The sequence below is a fragment of the Hydra viridissima genome, unplaced genomic scaffold (assembly GCF_058129835.1).
Source record: "Hydra viridissima isolate aposymbiotic clone 2 unplaced genomic scaffold, HvirCarnegie_v1 scaffold_8, whole genome shotgun sequence".
NCBI lineage: Eukaryota > Metazoa > Cnidaria > Hydrozoa > Anthoathecata > Hydridae > Hydra > Hydra viridissima.
Window position 1 is genome coordinate 16,664,426 of NW_028324307.1, and position 13,521 is coordinate 16,677,946.

Sequence of the window (13,521 nt, forward strand, 5' to 3'; positions counted from 1 at the left end):
AAAAAGATGAAACTTCAAAACAAACAACAGAATAAATTTCAATATTTAAGCAGTTTAAATTGACGATGAATAAATAAAAGTAAGAAAAATAAACTTTAAATTGGAAATTGCACGATAAAAAAGGTGGCTCATAATTTTATATTTCATTGTTTTTAAAGCGATTATTGAATAGGTTCTTTCATTAATAATATTTAAAATAGTTTTAAAGAAATCGCAAATAAATAAATGTGGATTCGAATAATAATAGAGGAGCTCTATCATCACCTTCATAACGTGAAGGGAGTTTTCTTGCATTCGAGAGACATTCGGGTTTAAATTGTAATGGCTAAAAGTTTTTGGTGATATTTTCAACACTTGTTATTTAACAGTTGGAAGTAAAATAATATTTGGACGGTTTTAAAAATTTTTAATTAAAAAGATTTCTGTAAAGAACTTAATTGAATATAAATAGACTACAACATTGATAACCATATTCACACAAGAAGGTTATTTTGTGGAATGCCATTGTTGCGTTTATCTAATCACTTTTTCATTTTGCTTTGATGTGACAGTACGAATGAGCTGCTGTAACATCTAACGAAAGCTACCTATTAAAGAAATAAGCGTTAAATCATAATTAATTATAAAACAAATAAAATAAACTTAACGACGATAAAATAATGGCGACAAAATAACGGCGATAAAATAAACTTAGCAACGAAAACAAAGTTATTTAAACTCAGTAATCAATATATTGCTAAAATAAATGTAGTTCTAAAATGAACGTTCGAATAAATATAAAAATCAATTTAAAGATGAAATATATTTGGTAAACTTAAACCTTTGCAATCAACGTAGTTTTAATGTAACTTGTATTTTGATTCAAATTTCATTGTAATTTCATCGTAATTTCAATGTCATTTTAATGTAATTTAATCTAAAAAAAATACAAAAATATATAAATTTAAATTATTATCATATAAATATAAAAATTATAAACAAAATTGATTTTATTAAAAAATTTTAAACAAAATAAATTTCATTTTAAACTTTTTTGGAAAGTTGAGAAAAATTACCTTCTTATCCATTTCTGTAAATTAGTTATCACAAATATTTATAAAAGATATTTTTGATAAATGTTTGTTATTAATTGTTGTACTAAATATACTTTGCAATAAATTAAGACACGTTCTTAGATATTTTTCATTCTCATATTTCTTTAAAATACATTTAGCATTTATTGGTTGTTTAAGGTAACTATGGATTAATAGTATTTACAATAATTAATTCAGTATTTCTTTTTTAAGACATAAAATCATGGATGTTTATGTGGCACTGTCGACTACTTATATCCTTGCGTTAATTATTTTGTCAACCATACTAAACCTTATCATATGCTACATAATTGTCTTCAAGGTTAAAATAATCGAACTGCCACATCTTTTTATTCTCAGTATTTCAATATTAGACATTCTTCACACCTCCATCGGACTGGTTTCAGAAATTTGCGTGTTGCACAGAGTAACTTCGCTAAAAAATAGCTACGGATGCATTGAAGCTGCCTTTTTAACATACTCTTTCACTGTAGCTAACATTATGCATATGGTTATGATATCCGTCATTAGAGTCATAGCGTTAAAGTGGCCCATCTTCTATTTCAACCATTGCAAAAGAATTAAGTGTAGAATTGCAGTATTGTGTTTTTGTTACTTATACGGACTTGCATGGCCTTTCTTCCCAATAGTTGGCTGGTCAAAGTATGAAGAAGATTTAGATAAAAGGCGATGCTCATTAGATTGGAATTTGACAAAATCAAATTCCTTTACATACCTCATATGTACATTTACATTTTGTTATGTAATTCCTGGAATTGTGCTGACATGGGCTCTCAGAGTAACAAATAAAACAGTGGAAGAACAACGCGAGAGTAAGTTTAGAAAAAATCGACCTAATCAGCAAACAGAAATTTTAGAAAAAGTATATTTAAAAGTCTTTGCGTGCTCTGCAATTGCATACTTCGTTATTTGGACTCCTTATGCCGTTGCTGCTTTACTCGCAGTGTTCAGAGTTAAAACCCCTACTGTTATTTTCAGTCTTTGCGCTTTGTTTGCCAAACTTTCAGCAATATCAAATGCTTTGGTGAATTGCTACATCAATAAATCCTTTCAAACTCATCTCTATCAAATAAGAGGATTCCAATGTTTTACAAAAAGAAACAGAATAACGCAAGGGAACGCTAATGCCTCTGTTACTGAGGAAACACACGCATGAACTACATTCGTCAATTTTTTTAATTAACGAATATTCGAAAGAGAAATGTAAATCGTAAATTTTACTGTTTAAAGTTTTATTTATTGATGAGAGTTTTTTGCTGAAAATTTTTCTCACACACACACGTGTCACTTGTTCATTTTGCAATTTTTTTAGGTTTAATTTTAGCTTTTTTAACTTGTTTGAATTATTTATTAGTCACACTTTAATCAATTTTTATTGACTCAATTTCATAATTTTATGAGAGTGTAGTTCTGTTTAATTATCATTTTTTGTTTAATTTTTAAGAGTTTTATCTATTTTATTTGATTTTGGTCGAGTAAAAGCAATGCATAACATTTTTTATGTGAGTTTTGCTCAACTCAAAAACGAGAAACTGTTAAAATTTGTAAAATCATGTTAAAATATGTTAAAAGGTTGTTTAGCGAACAAACGTAGCCGTCTCTGGGCGTTTTTCAAACATATTTTCAAGGTAATTTGGTAGTTACTCTTTGAAAATACGTCAATATTTTGTTTGGTTAAACTATTGCTCGAAGAACTTCACATGTCCCTAATATTTGAGAACCCGTCAAAAAAGCTATACTAAAACTCATAAAATATTAATTGTTAAACAACATGGGCGTCTCAAGGCGTTTCTTTTAAGCGGATTTAAGTTAGATAGTAAAATAACTGAGACAAATAAAACTATTTGAAGAAAATGCTGTCTTTACGTCCAGAAGTTAATTAAATGTCACTATAATGTGTATCCACCTACAAATGTCGAAATAAAAAACCAGCATACTTTGATAATTTTTTAGCACTCGAGTCAACTTTTAACTATGGCGCCTAAGCAAAACTTAAAGAAACATTTCATATTATTATGGACGACATTTCATCTTTTGCTTTTTATGTCAATATGTTTAGTTAGGCTAAAAACAAATTAATTGTATAAATTTTTAAATAATTAATTTCAGAAAGCATTTTTTTTTTTTTTTTTTTTTTTGAGAAAAGAACTTTCTTAATAAGATTTTCCATTTCAAATTCGCATTTTTCAAACCTCAACTCCTTACAACTAATTGGACATTTTTGCTTATCACCTGCAATAATTACGACATACTTCGTAGATTTGAGTTAAACTTCTTTTATTTTAAGAATTTTTTAAGTACATCACTCATGCAATTGTTTTCATTATTTCCCCAAGTAAAGGAACAACAGTTTAAATTGCTTATTTTATCAAAGCTGAAGAATCCTGTATAGATTTACATTCATATTTTATATTGCATTGAATCCCGTTGTAGATAAAAGATTCAAATCTCATATTGTGAAGAATCTCCTATAGATGATCTAAACCATAGTTTGTGAAGAATCCTTTATAGATATTGCATTCAGCTCTCACACAGTAAGACTATCACTCTAACTTTAAGTTTAAAACGAATTTGAGGGTAGGAATAGAATACGAAATAACATTCATAGAAATGGCAAACAGTAATGTCATCATTTATTAAATGAACTATATAAAATTTTAAATGACAAAGAAATATAATTTTAAGTTACGCAACCAATAAGAAACATTATAAAAAATCAAGCAAAGGATTTTTAAAAATCTAACAAACCGGACTTATTTTCATTTAAAAAAAAGATGGTTATGAATAATCTTAGTTTTATTAGAACTGAAAACGGTTATTAAGAAAAAAGGGAAGAAATCAGTTGAAATGAAAAAGGAAGAAAGCGCAGCCTGTATTTAAGAAAAATGTTGTAAACGGAGTCAGAAGAACAAAAAGTAATTGCAAGGAGTTTAATGAAAAATTAAAATTAAAAGAGTAAGAGGCTCTCAGCGTAAATCTTAAGTTTGTGTGAATATTCCAAATATACTTTCTCTAGGCTTTGTGTAAATCTAAAGTTGTGCCTCATAATAGTAAGCAGGGGAAGATCACTAATTTAACATACTTATCTCAAGGGCTTAAATACCCCTATATGTTATCATATTTAACTGTTTTTCTAAAACATAGAAACTCATCTTGGGGAGACTAATTGGCTTTGACAGACAATATAAGTACCAACGTAATAGGGGGGGGGGGGACTTTTATCTGCGCAACTTTTTACAATTTTACACTAAAAACTTCGGTTCAAAAAATGTTTAGATAAATAAATGAGCAGGTTATTTACAAGTCACAAAATAAATATTTTGAGAAAATCTAATTTGAAAATAATTAACACTTTAAAAGTTGATTATTAAAAAAAAATGTTGTTTAGATAACTTTGGATATTTTCTTCATTATTCAGCTCATAGAATAAAATAGGAAAAGTGTAAATCACTGTTCAGTTTCATTTTGACAAAATAGAGTTCTATTACTTTTAGATCTGAATTTTAAGACCACGCGTGTGCTTATTAGCGTGTGTTTCTAATAGCGCGTGTTCTTATTAGCGTGTGTTCTTATTAGCGCGTTATTTTTTCTGTTATATCAAATAATAAAAAAATCTTTTCAATTCAGAAGTTTTTAAAAATTTTTTGAAATACTTTTACAAAAAAGCAACAGATTTTTTATCATGAAATTACGGAAGGTAATATGTAATTTATGTTGCTCGATTGCAGAAAAAAACAACACCAAACCTAGTGCGTTAGACGAGGATAGTTAATTGAACCCATTAGAAATTACACAAGAACTTATCTTGGTGTGAAAACGGGCTCAAAAAGAACATTTAGTTGGAGGATTTCACCAAAATAAACACATGTAAATGTTTACATGTGTTTATTTTGGTAGAGAATGATGTGTTTAAGTTTTGGTAGAGAATACTAAAATTTTTTTTAAGATTTTTCTTTGTATCACACTTTTTCAGCACAGTAATCGGTTTGCAAAGAGTATAGACTTTTTACAACCGCAGGTTGTGGTTCAACTTGAGGTATACACTACCGTGCAAAAGTCTCCGCTCATGTGTAATATTTGCAAGGAACAGTAAATGCAATACATTTTAGGATGATTTTAAATATATAAAAAGAAAAAAATATTAATATAAAAAGTTGATGAGGCCAAATCATAATTTTGCATACTTTTTCCTTTTCTTTTTGTTTCAAATATTTTGTTTACCTTTGTTTTGTTGAGTTCTGCTGCTAAAAACATGGCAGAAATTTTTCTATATGAATAACCTTTTTCACGTAAAATACATATAAAGTTCTTCAGTATTCTTTATTAAATTTAAAACTGCACAAAAGTTTTAACCAAAATATTTTTTGTAAGCTTAGGTTTGACAGTAGCATGATACTTTCCGGCATGGTAAGGATATTTTCAGTAATTTTAATTGGTTGCTTTTAATAGACTTATGTTTATATTTATACTTGAAAATGGCATTAGTGTGCGCATTTAATGTCTTGAATTTAATAAAGAATTTGAGAAATGGTGAAAGTAAAGAAAGAATATTGTGAAGAACTTCGTGGCAAAATATGTATTTTACGTGAAGAAGGTTATTCATATAGAAAAATTGCTTCCAGGTTAAAAATATCCGAATCAGGTGTGAGATATGCTCTACAACGATTGCATGATATTGGTTCCAATAGTGACAGATCACGTTCTGGAAGACCAAGAGTTACATCACGGCAAGAAGATACGTTTATTGTTGTGTCCAGCAAAAGAAATAGAAAAATTCCAGCCACAATTTTAACAGCAGAACTCAACAAAACAAGGGTAAAGCCAGTATCAACTGATACTGTAAAAAGAAGACTAAGATCAGTCAACTTAATTGGACGCATTGCTGCACGTAAACCTTTGTTGAGGGCAGTAAATAAGAAGAAAAGATTGGAATGGGCAAAAATGCATAAAAATTGGGGATTAGAAGATTGGAAGAAAGTTCTATGGACAGACGAGAGTAGGTTCGAACTTTTTGGTACCCGACGTCGCGTGCATGTTAGGCGTTTACCTAATGAAAGAGTGCTTCCTCAATGTATACAAAGTACTGTAAAACATGGAGGTGGTAATATTATGTTTTGGGGATGTTTTGGCAATGGGTTAACTGGAGATTTAGTTAAAATCACATCTACCATGGATAAACACATGTACCATAATATTTTGGTTAAGCACGCGATTCCATCTGGTATTCGTATAATTGGGAAAGGATTCATCATGCAGCAGGACAACGATCCAAAACATGCATCTGGATTATGCAAAAATTATTTGAAACTAAAAGAAAGGGGAAAAGTTTGCAAAATTATGACTTGGCCTCCTCAATCACCAGATCTATCACCCATCGAAAAGTTGTGGGATGAACTGGATCGGAAGATCAGAGAAGCAGGTGAAACATCTTTTATTAATCAGCAAATGCTATGGGAACGTTTGCAAAAAGCTTGGAATGAGATAACAGCGGAAAGCATGAATAAATTATTAGCCCGAATGCCAAGATTATGTGCTGCTGTTATACGCTCCAAGGGGTCTCATATTGATGAAAATAAAATTTAACATTTACAACTTTGTATATTAACATTTTCTTGATTTTATATATTTAAAACATCCTAAAATGTATTGTATTTACTGTCTAATTCATTGTTTAATAAACAATTAAAGATAAACGCAATTTTCTTGCAAACTTTTGTTACTTTATTGAAATATTACAAATGAGCGGAGACTTTTGCACGGTAGTGTATATAAAATTATTTTGCTTAAAAAAAACTTTCAACACATCAACAATTCACATCAAAAACAATTGGAAAACAGTTCAGAAAATTCACACCAAAAAATAAAAAAAAACACTAACAAAAATTAATTTTGCTTGAAGCTGGAAAGAGGTACTTTTTTTGGTATGAATTTAATAAAAAAAGTAAAAAAAAAAAATATAAAAGCAGCAGATGATTAGATTACAATGCTAGATAACTAATAGGTAATTGGGCTCAGAAGAAAATAGTCAGCTCTTGTTAGAGATTTTGTAACAAAGTTAATATGCCCTTATCATGCTATTTTTGAGAAATTCCAGATGATATTCCGAGTGCAGGGAATAACTTTCGTTTAGTTTTAACGCAAATATTGGCGCTTTTGTACAATTTGAGTCATTAGTTGGTGCAGTTAGCACAATTCCAAGTGCAACTGATGGTAACAAAGGTGGAGAAAAGAAGTCTTAGAAATGGGCGTTCAAAGGTTTTAACTGCCATCGGGAAACGGTTTTCAGCTGGCTGCAGCTGTTCTACATAGCATTACAGGAAAACTAAAAATAATTAATTTTCATAATTTCATTTTAAAAATTAACTATTTTTAGTTTTACTATAATATATGTAAAGCACAGTCGATAATAAAATTTATTTTACTATTTTTTTTTTTTTAATTTTTTCTCTGAATTGGGAAACTCAAAATTTATTTAGTCCTAAAACTGTAGATCAGAAATCTTGTTTATGTATTCGGTGTCTAATGAACTATTACTAGTATCAAAAATATGAGCATAAAATGATAAAAGATATATTAAACAATTTTCTTTTTCATTTACTATTAGGGCTATGAACATGATTATAATTAACATAATTAACATAATATTAATAATTAACAAACTAAGAAAATTGGAAAGTAAGTTTTTTCGCACTTGCATCATAACAAATGGGTTTTATTAGAACATGGGAATTTCCAAGATTTTTTAGAATCTTTTAGCATTTTATTAAAATGCATGAACAGTTCTATATTTTCTAAATAAATTTGCGAGCAGCTATATAAATGAGTACTGGTGATTCAAGTGACATAAAATGTCTGATCAAATTTCTCATATTCGATACGGTATCTTATGTGAGTTCGAGCTCGGTTATTTCGCTGGTGAAACCAAACATAGTGTATGCCAAACCTTAGACAAACGCAGTATTACTAGACGCACTTGTCAAATTTTGCTTCAACCTTTTTCTTTTAAAGACTTCCATATCAAGGATTACCCAAGGTCTGTTAGTCCAAATGAAGTTGGTTCTTAAGCGATGCGCATATTGGAGGAGGAGGAGGATCCAGTGCTTAACTGTCTTCATGGATGGGGGAAAGGTTCTAAAGTTAGGCTTATGAGTTCCCCATAGTCTGACACAACATGACAATGACATGCAACACTGAAAGATTTATCTTCTGCACTATAATGCGCGGTCATACACGGCAAAATTGACTTGTTTTAAGCTTATTGAGACTATTAATAACTGTTATTTGGATAGAATACATCCCTTGATCAACTGCCCCCGAATTACAAAAATTTTCTCACAAAATCCCTGCCACATGGCTGCTAACAATAAAAAATAGCATCTTTTAAAGGTTTTAAACTATTTTAATATATTAAAGTTTGTAAACTTTAATTGAACAGCATAATAAATTTGGTGAAAGTTCTAAAATTCACTTTCTATAGTAAAAAAATGATTTTCAATTGGTAAATGTAAGACTTATCATAAATGTTTTTTACTAATGTCGCTACTGTCATTATATTTCAATTTTATTTAATAGTTTAATGGTCAATCATTACTGTAATGCAGGAATTTCACATAATTTTATGTAAAAATAAAAGATTTGAAGCCTTTTTCAAATCTTTTATTTTTACATAAAATTATGTGAAATTCCTGCATTACAGTAATGATTCTATTAGAAATATTGATGGCTAGCGTGTTCTTAAAAACAAATATGCCTAATACATACTCATAAAATGATAGCATCAGCAGGAAAAGAGCACTTATCCTAATTAAAAATATTGAAAATGGAATTTCTTTTACATTCTTTGATTTACACGAAGGTTTTGCTGCAGCAAGTTCAAAGACTTAATCGTTAAAATTTCTTTTACATTCTTTGATTTACACGAAGGTTTTGCTGCAGCAAGTTCAAAGACTTAGTCGTTAAAATTTGCAATCAATTTTTTATTGACTTAAACTAAACTTTTTAAAATATTTCAAGCATTTTTTGTTTGATAAACAGATTTCTATAGTTACATGCCAATTCATGAGCAGGCAAGGCAGATTTTATCCCTCTAAACGCGACAAAATTCAATTAGTCGCCCAAAAACTGTGAATGTAGCTTTGAAGTTATTCCAAATTTTCTAAGTATTTTCTATCAATGTTCCGTAAGTTTGATGTTTTGTGTATCGCTTTGTTGTTTGATTGTGACGTTGCTAAGTTTGTTTTAACTAATTCAGTGGCCTTCAGTGGCCATCATTCTTTCTTTTGTTTTTCTTTTGCTCTTATAATATTCTTATTGGCCTTATGGAATCCTTGATTAGTGTGACTCTCTCAATGTGCAAGTTTTTTTTAAAAATGTTTCCCAATAGTTAAAATTTTCTTTTATTGAGTGCTTTTTTAGTATTCCCTAAACCACTGTTGCGTTTTTTTCAAGTAATGCGCCCCCAAATTAAAAAACGTCGCCAGCAGTTTTCTGTGTTAACTTTTAAAAATGTAATTGGATTCTAAAGAGTATATTTGAAATAAATGCTAGTTTCTCAAATTCATCTTTGAAGCAGACTACTGGTCGAATACTTATAAAATATTATTTTTCAAATAGGACCTATTCTAGTTTTGGTAAAGTTAGTGACCTACTTGCAGTTGGCTCACAGTCTACTCCAGCTCTTTAAAAAGGTTCGGAAAAATGTTTGGAAAAAATTACAATTGTGCATTTGTTTTATTCTTTTCCTATTATAAAGTGCGATTGTTTGATTTCGCAATTAAGTGAAGATGCGGTATTTAATGAACTTTCCTCACTTTAGACATGTTTGACTGCTGTCCAAGTCTGGGAGTTTTTTTGAAAGTGCTCCACCAATTTTGAAAGTGTTGCCCTATTTTTATCCAATTTATGTTAGAATTGTTGACGTCCTCACTAACTAGAACTCCCTTTTCCCTTTATATTTCCCAAGAGCTTATAAAACTCCTGATGTATATCGCATATCATGCAATTTTTCAACTAAAATGGCTCACAAGATGACAACTGTTGATAAAGAAAGTTTCTTTCTGAATGTTACGAATGTTTTATGGTTTCTTAAAATAAGATTACCAGGCTCATTTTATTTGGCTTATTCAGTACTTTTCAAATTGGGAACATTCTCTAATTTTTTAAAATAAAAATCGAATAAAAGTAAAGAAAAAGACTTTGGTAGTGCTTTCATTAAAACCATGAGATGCGGCAATTGAATGATATTAAGATTAAAAAGTTCTGTTATGTTATGTTGTACATTACATTGTTATGTAATGGAAAAAAGACCTATTATGGAAAAACGATTGAGCAAAAGAACTATGATTAGCGGAGATAAAGATCTATTCAAATAGAGGCAAAACATGGGTAATTTTATCAAACCTTAGTGAGGCATAATTGGAAAAAATATAAGACTTAGGAAAATACTTAGGGCTGCTTGTTGTGGATGTATTACTTGATTCAGTAAGCTTTGAAATTTCTTAGTATAAATCTTTCAAGCTCTACGGTTAATATCATCCAAGAATTACGGCTAATATCATCCTCGAGCATGGTTTGTAGATTGTAGAGACAACAAGGTGCGTTTACGACAAAGGCTTCTAAGAAGCTCTATGTAAAGAAAAAAAAGCCTCAGTACATTATTCCTGCAATAGTTCCAGAAAGAATGCAAACTACCTCCACCATTTGATGATAAGAAACGAACTAAATTATTAATGCTAAATAGATACTTCGGCTCGTTCGAAATGATATCTTTGATTTTAGCTAACAAATGAGACTTCATCTCGTTTCAAGTTTTAAAATACTTCAACATAATTTGAAAAGTTGCTTATGGTTTGCATTAAAAAACTTTTCTAACTTTTCTTTTCCAGGTCTTTTTGAACTTTTGCAGTGCTTTGATTTGATTTAACAATAGAGCTTAGATATTTATTTCACAAAAAGTCTGCAAACGCAAAAATAATTTTGATACAACCTTTTTTTTTTTTAAGAATGTGGGGGATGCCTGTTTGTTCGTCTCATCACTACCTAACTTAATCTCTTGTTCACTGCATAATTTCCTGTCTCTATATTTTGCTAGGATAAATTATAGTCTCTAATACTAGGAGTTTTAGATTTTTAAATACTGCATTCGCAATCATGCATACTTTCATGTTAGTTATCTTGCATCTATCAAAAGCCTTACATAGTCTTAATACTTGTATCTATTTTGTCAAGCCAAACTAAACTTTGCCAAAGATGTATTTTCTATTTACATCAACCCGAAGATCCCATTCCACTGCTTTTATTGAAAATGTACTCCCACATGGATTTCTGTCAGAAATTCCTACACTTAGGCACTAACAAGTTCACACCTCATACAATTTTTGAAATGATTGTACTTCAGTATCAAATGATAAAACTGATTTTTTTTCTAATAGGTATTTATCAAGGTTAAGCAGAAGTGAGATAAGTTCTTCATTCGAATCATAATGTTGCTGACATAGATTGATGGACCTTTTGCTTTATCATAGACCTCTATCACCTAGTTAGCAATAGTTTTTGCTCGATCATGTGGTTTAGATCAGAGAATTATCATCATGTAGGAGAAATAAGACAATTGACCATGTTTAAACAGGAAGGGATTTGATTTGTAGGTGGATCAACTGAATAACCAAAAAGTGAATGTTCAGGTTTCTAGTTGCACAAGTTGTCAGGTCTGAAAAAATTTTATAAATCAATGATTGAAAAAAGGGCAATTATATTTAAAATTATTTTAATCTTTATCGTGTTCCTTTATGAAATAACTACATCAGCTACAACGATATCAAAAAGTAAATATAATTTTTGTTTAACTAACTCTGTAATAATTTTTCAAAATACTGATCTCCGTAAACACTAACAGTTCTGTTTACTTTTATATATATATATATATATATATATATATATATATATATATATATATATATATATATATATATATATATATATATATATAACGCATCTGCAGATGATCAATAAACAATGTGATCAAGATGGATACAACTTGTTGTATCCTCCAGGAACTTAGTTGTGTAGAATATTTTAAGACGGCCCGAAATTACGGCTTCTTGTTGTAAAGTAAAAATATGTAAAATGGAAGCTTACAGTTTATAACCTTGATGTTAATAAATATCGCGTAGATTTGATATCTATTTACCTTTAGCTTAGTAGATCACTTTCAAGATTCTATACAACAGATTTTTTTATGTTTATAAAATCTTAAAATATTGGTTAAAGATTAGCAGATTTTTTATGTGCTCTACTTGTGTCATTAAAAATGTATATTTAAGTCATTTTTATGTTCAATATTTTTTAGGACAAAATATTAAAAAACTACGATAAACTGTCAACATTTGCTTAAAAGTAATAACCTATTTAGATAGCGAATATTTATAGAGTTATTTTTGCGGAGAAGGCAGCTAGGTGTGACACGCGGTAAACATAATGATTACAGATTGTTGCCTAGTGGTGCTAGAACTGTCACAAAAGAAGACGTTCAACAAATTTTGACAGATTATGATAAAAATCTTTCTATTTCTGCCACTTTCTATTTCTGAGAAGGAAGCTAACCTGTTCACGACGCTTAAGATTTAGACAGAGTGAAATCTTGCAATCCATATCAACTTACTGTGGTAACATGGCATCAGAAAAACATATGACAATTCTGAACTGCTTTATTAAAGTGCATTTAAAAGTTTTTTTTAATAAAGCATATTCTGTTCTTAAATCATTTATGGTTTAAGAACAGAATCATAATTTTTGAAAAAAACGTCATTTGGAAGTAGAAAAAAAAGAGGATGGGAGTAGAAGGAAGTTTCCGATATTGACAAGAACAGAGATAAGTGTTATAAATGCGAACTGAAGATGAGTTGTCAAGCAAATGTTTAGTTGCACATCTAGAAAAGTGGATTATAGCTAACGATAAAAAAGACTAATCAGAGTATGTGCTTGAGAGCTTGTGCTAAGATCTGTCAAATGCATTCGTTTTTAAAATTCCTATTTTCATCGCAATTCAATAAGGAAAGTTGAAACCGTTTAATTTGAACCATTTTATCGTCATGACATTAACCTATCAGAAAGATTCTTTGCATAACCAGACTCATCAATGTTTCTTCAGCTCAAACTTTTTATTTAACTCAGCTTGGAGGTCTGAATTTTCAAAGCTTTTTTCACTTCTGCTGTCTGAATACATTCTCCCAAACTACAAGAAACTAAGTAAAGAATTTCAAAATGACCTGCACAATCATATCTCTATTGAGATTTGGAACTAACTCAAAAACAGAACCCCACGAGTAACATGTCAAGATGGGTATCTTGACAAATTATCCGAGAAGTTATTCGAATGCGTTTGATCCGATAATTGCCCACAAGTCAAGCGTAACTGCCAAAAAACGTC

General features: G+C 29.8%; 1 protein-coding gene across 1 annotated transcript; it reads left to right on the forward strand.

Moving 5' to 3' along the window:
• Nucleotides 1-1,274: 1,274 nt before the first annotated feature.
• LOC145195003 (rhodopsin, G0-coupled-like) lies at nt 1,275-2,683 on the forward strand. The gene has a single exon (XM_080072766.2). It carries the CDS (start codon nt 1,297-1,299, stop codon nt 2,248-2,250), a length of 954 nt encoding a protein of 317 aa, XP_079928892.2. The 5' UTR covers nt 1,275-1,296; the 3' UTR covers nt 2,251-2,683.
• Nucleotides 2,684-13,521: the final 10,838 nt, after the last annotated feature.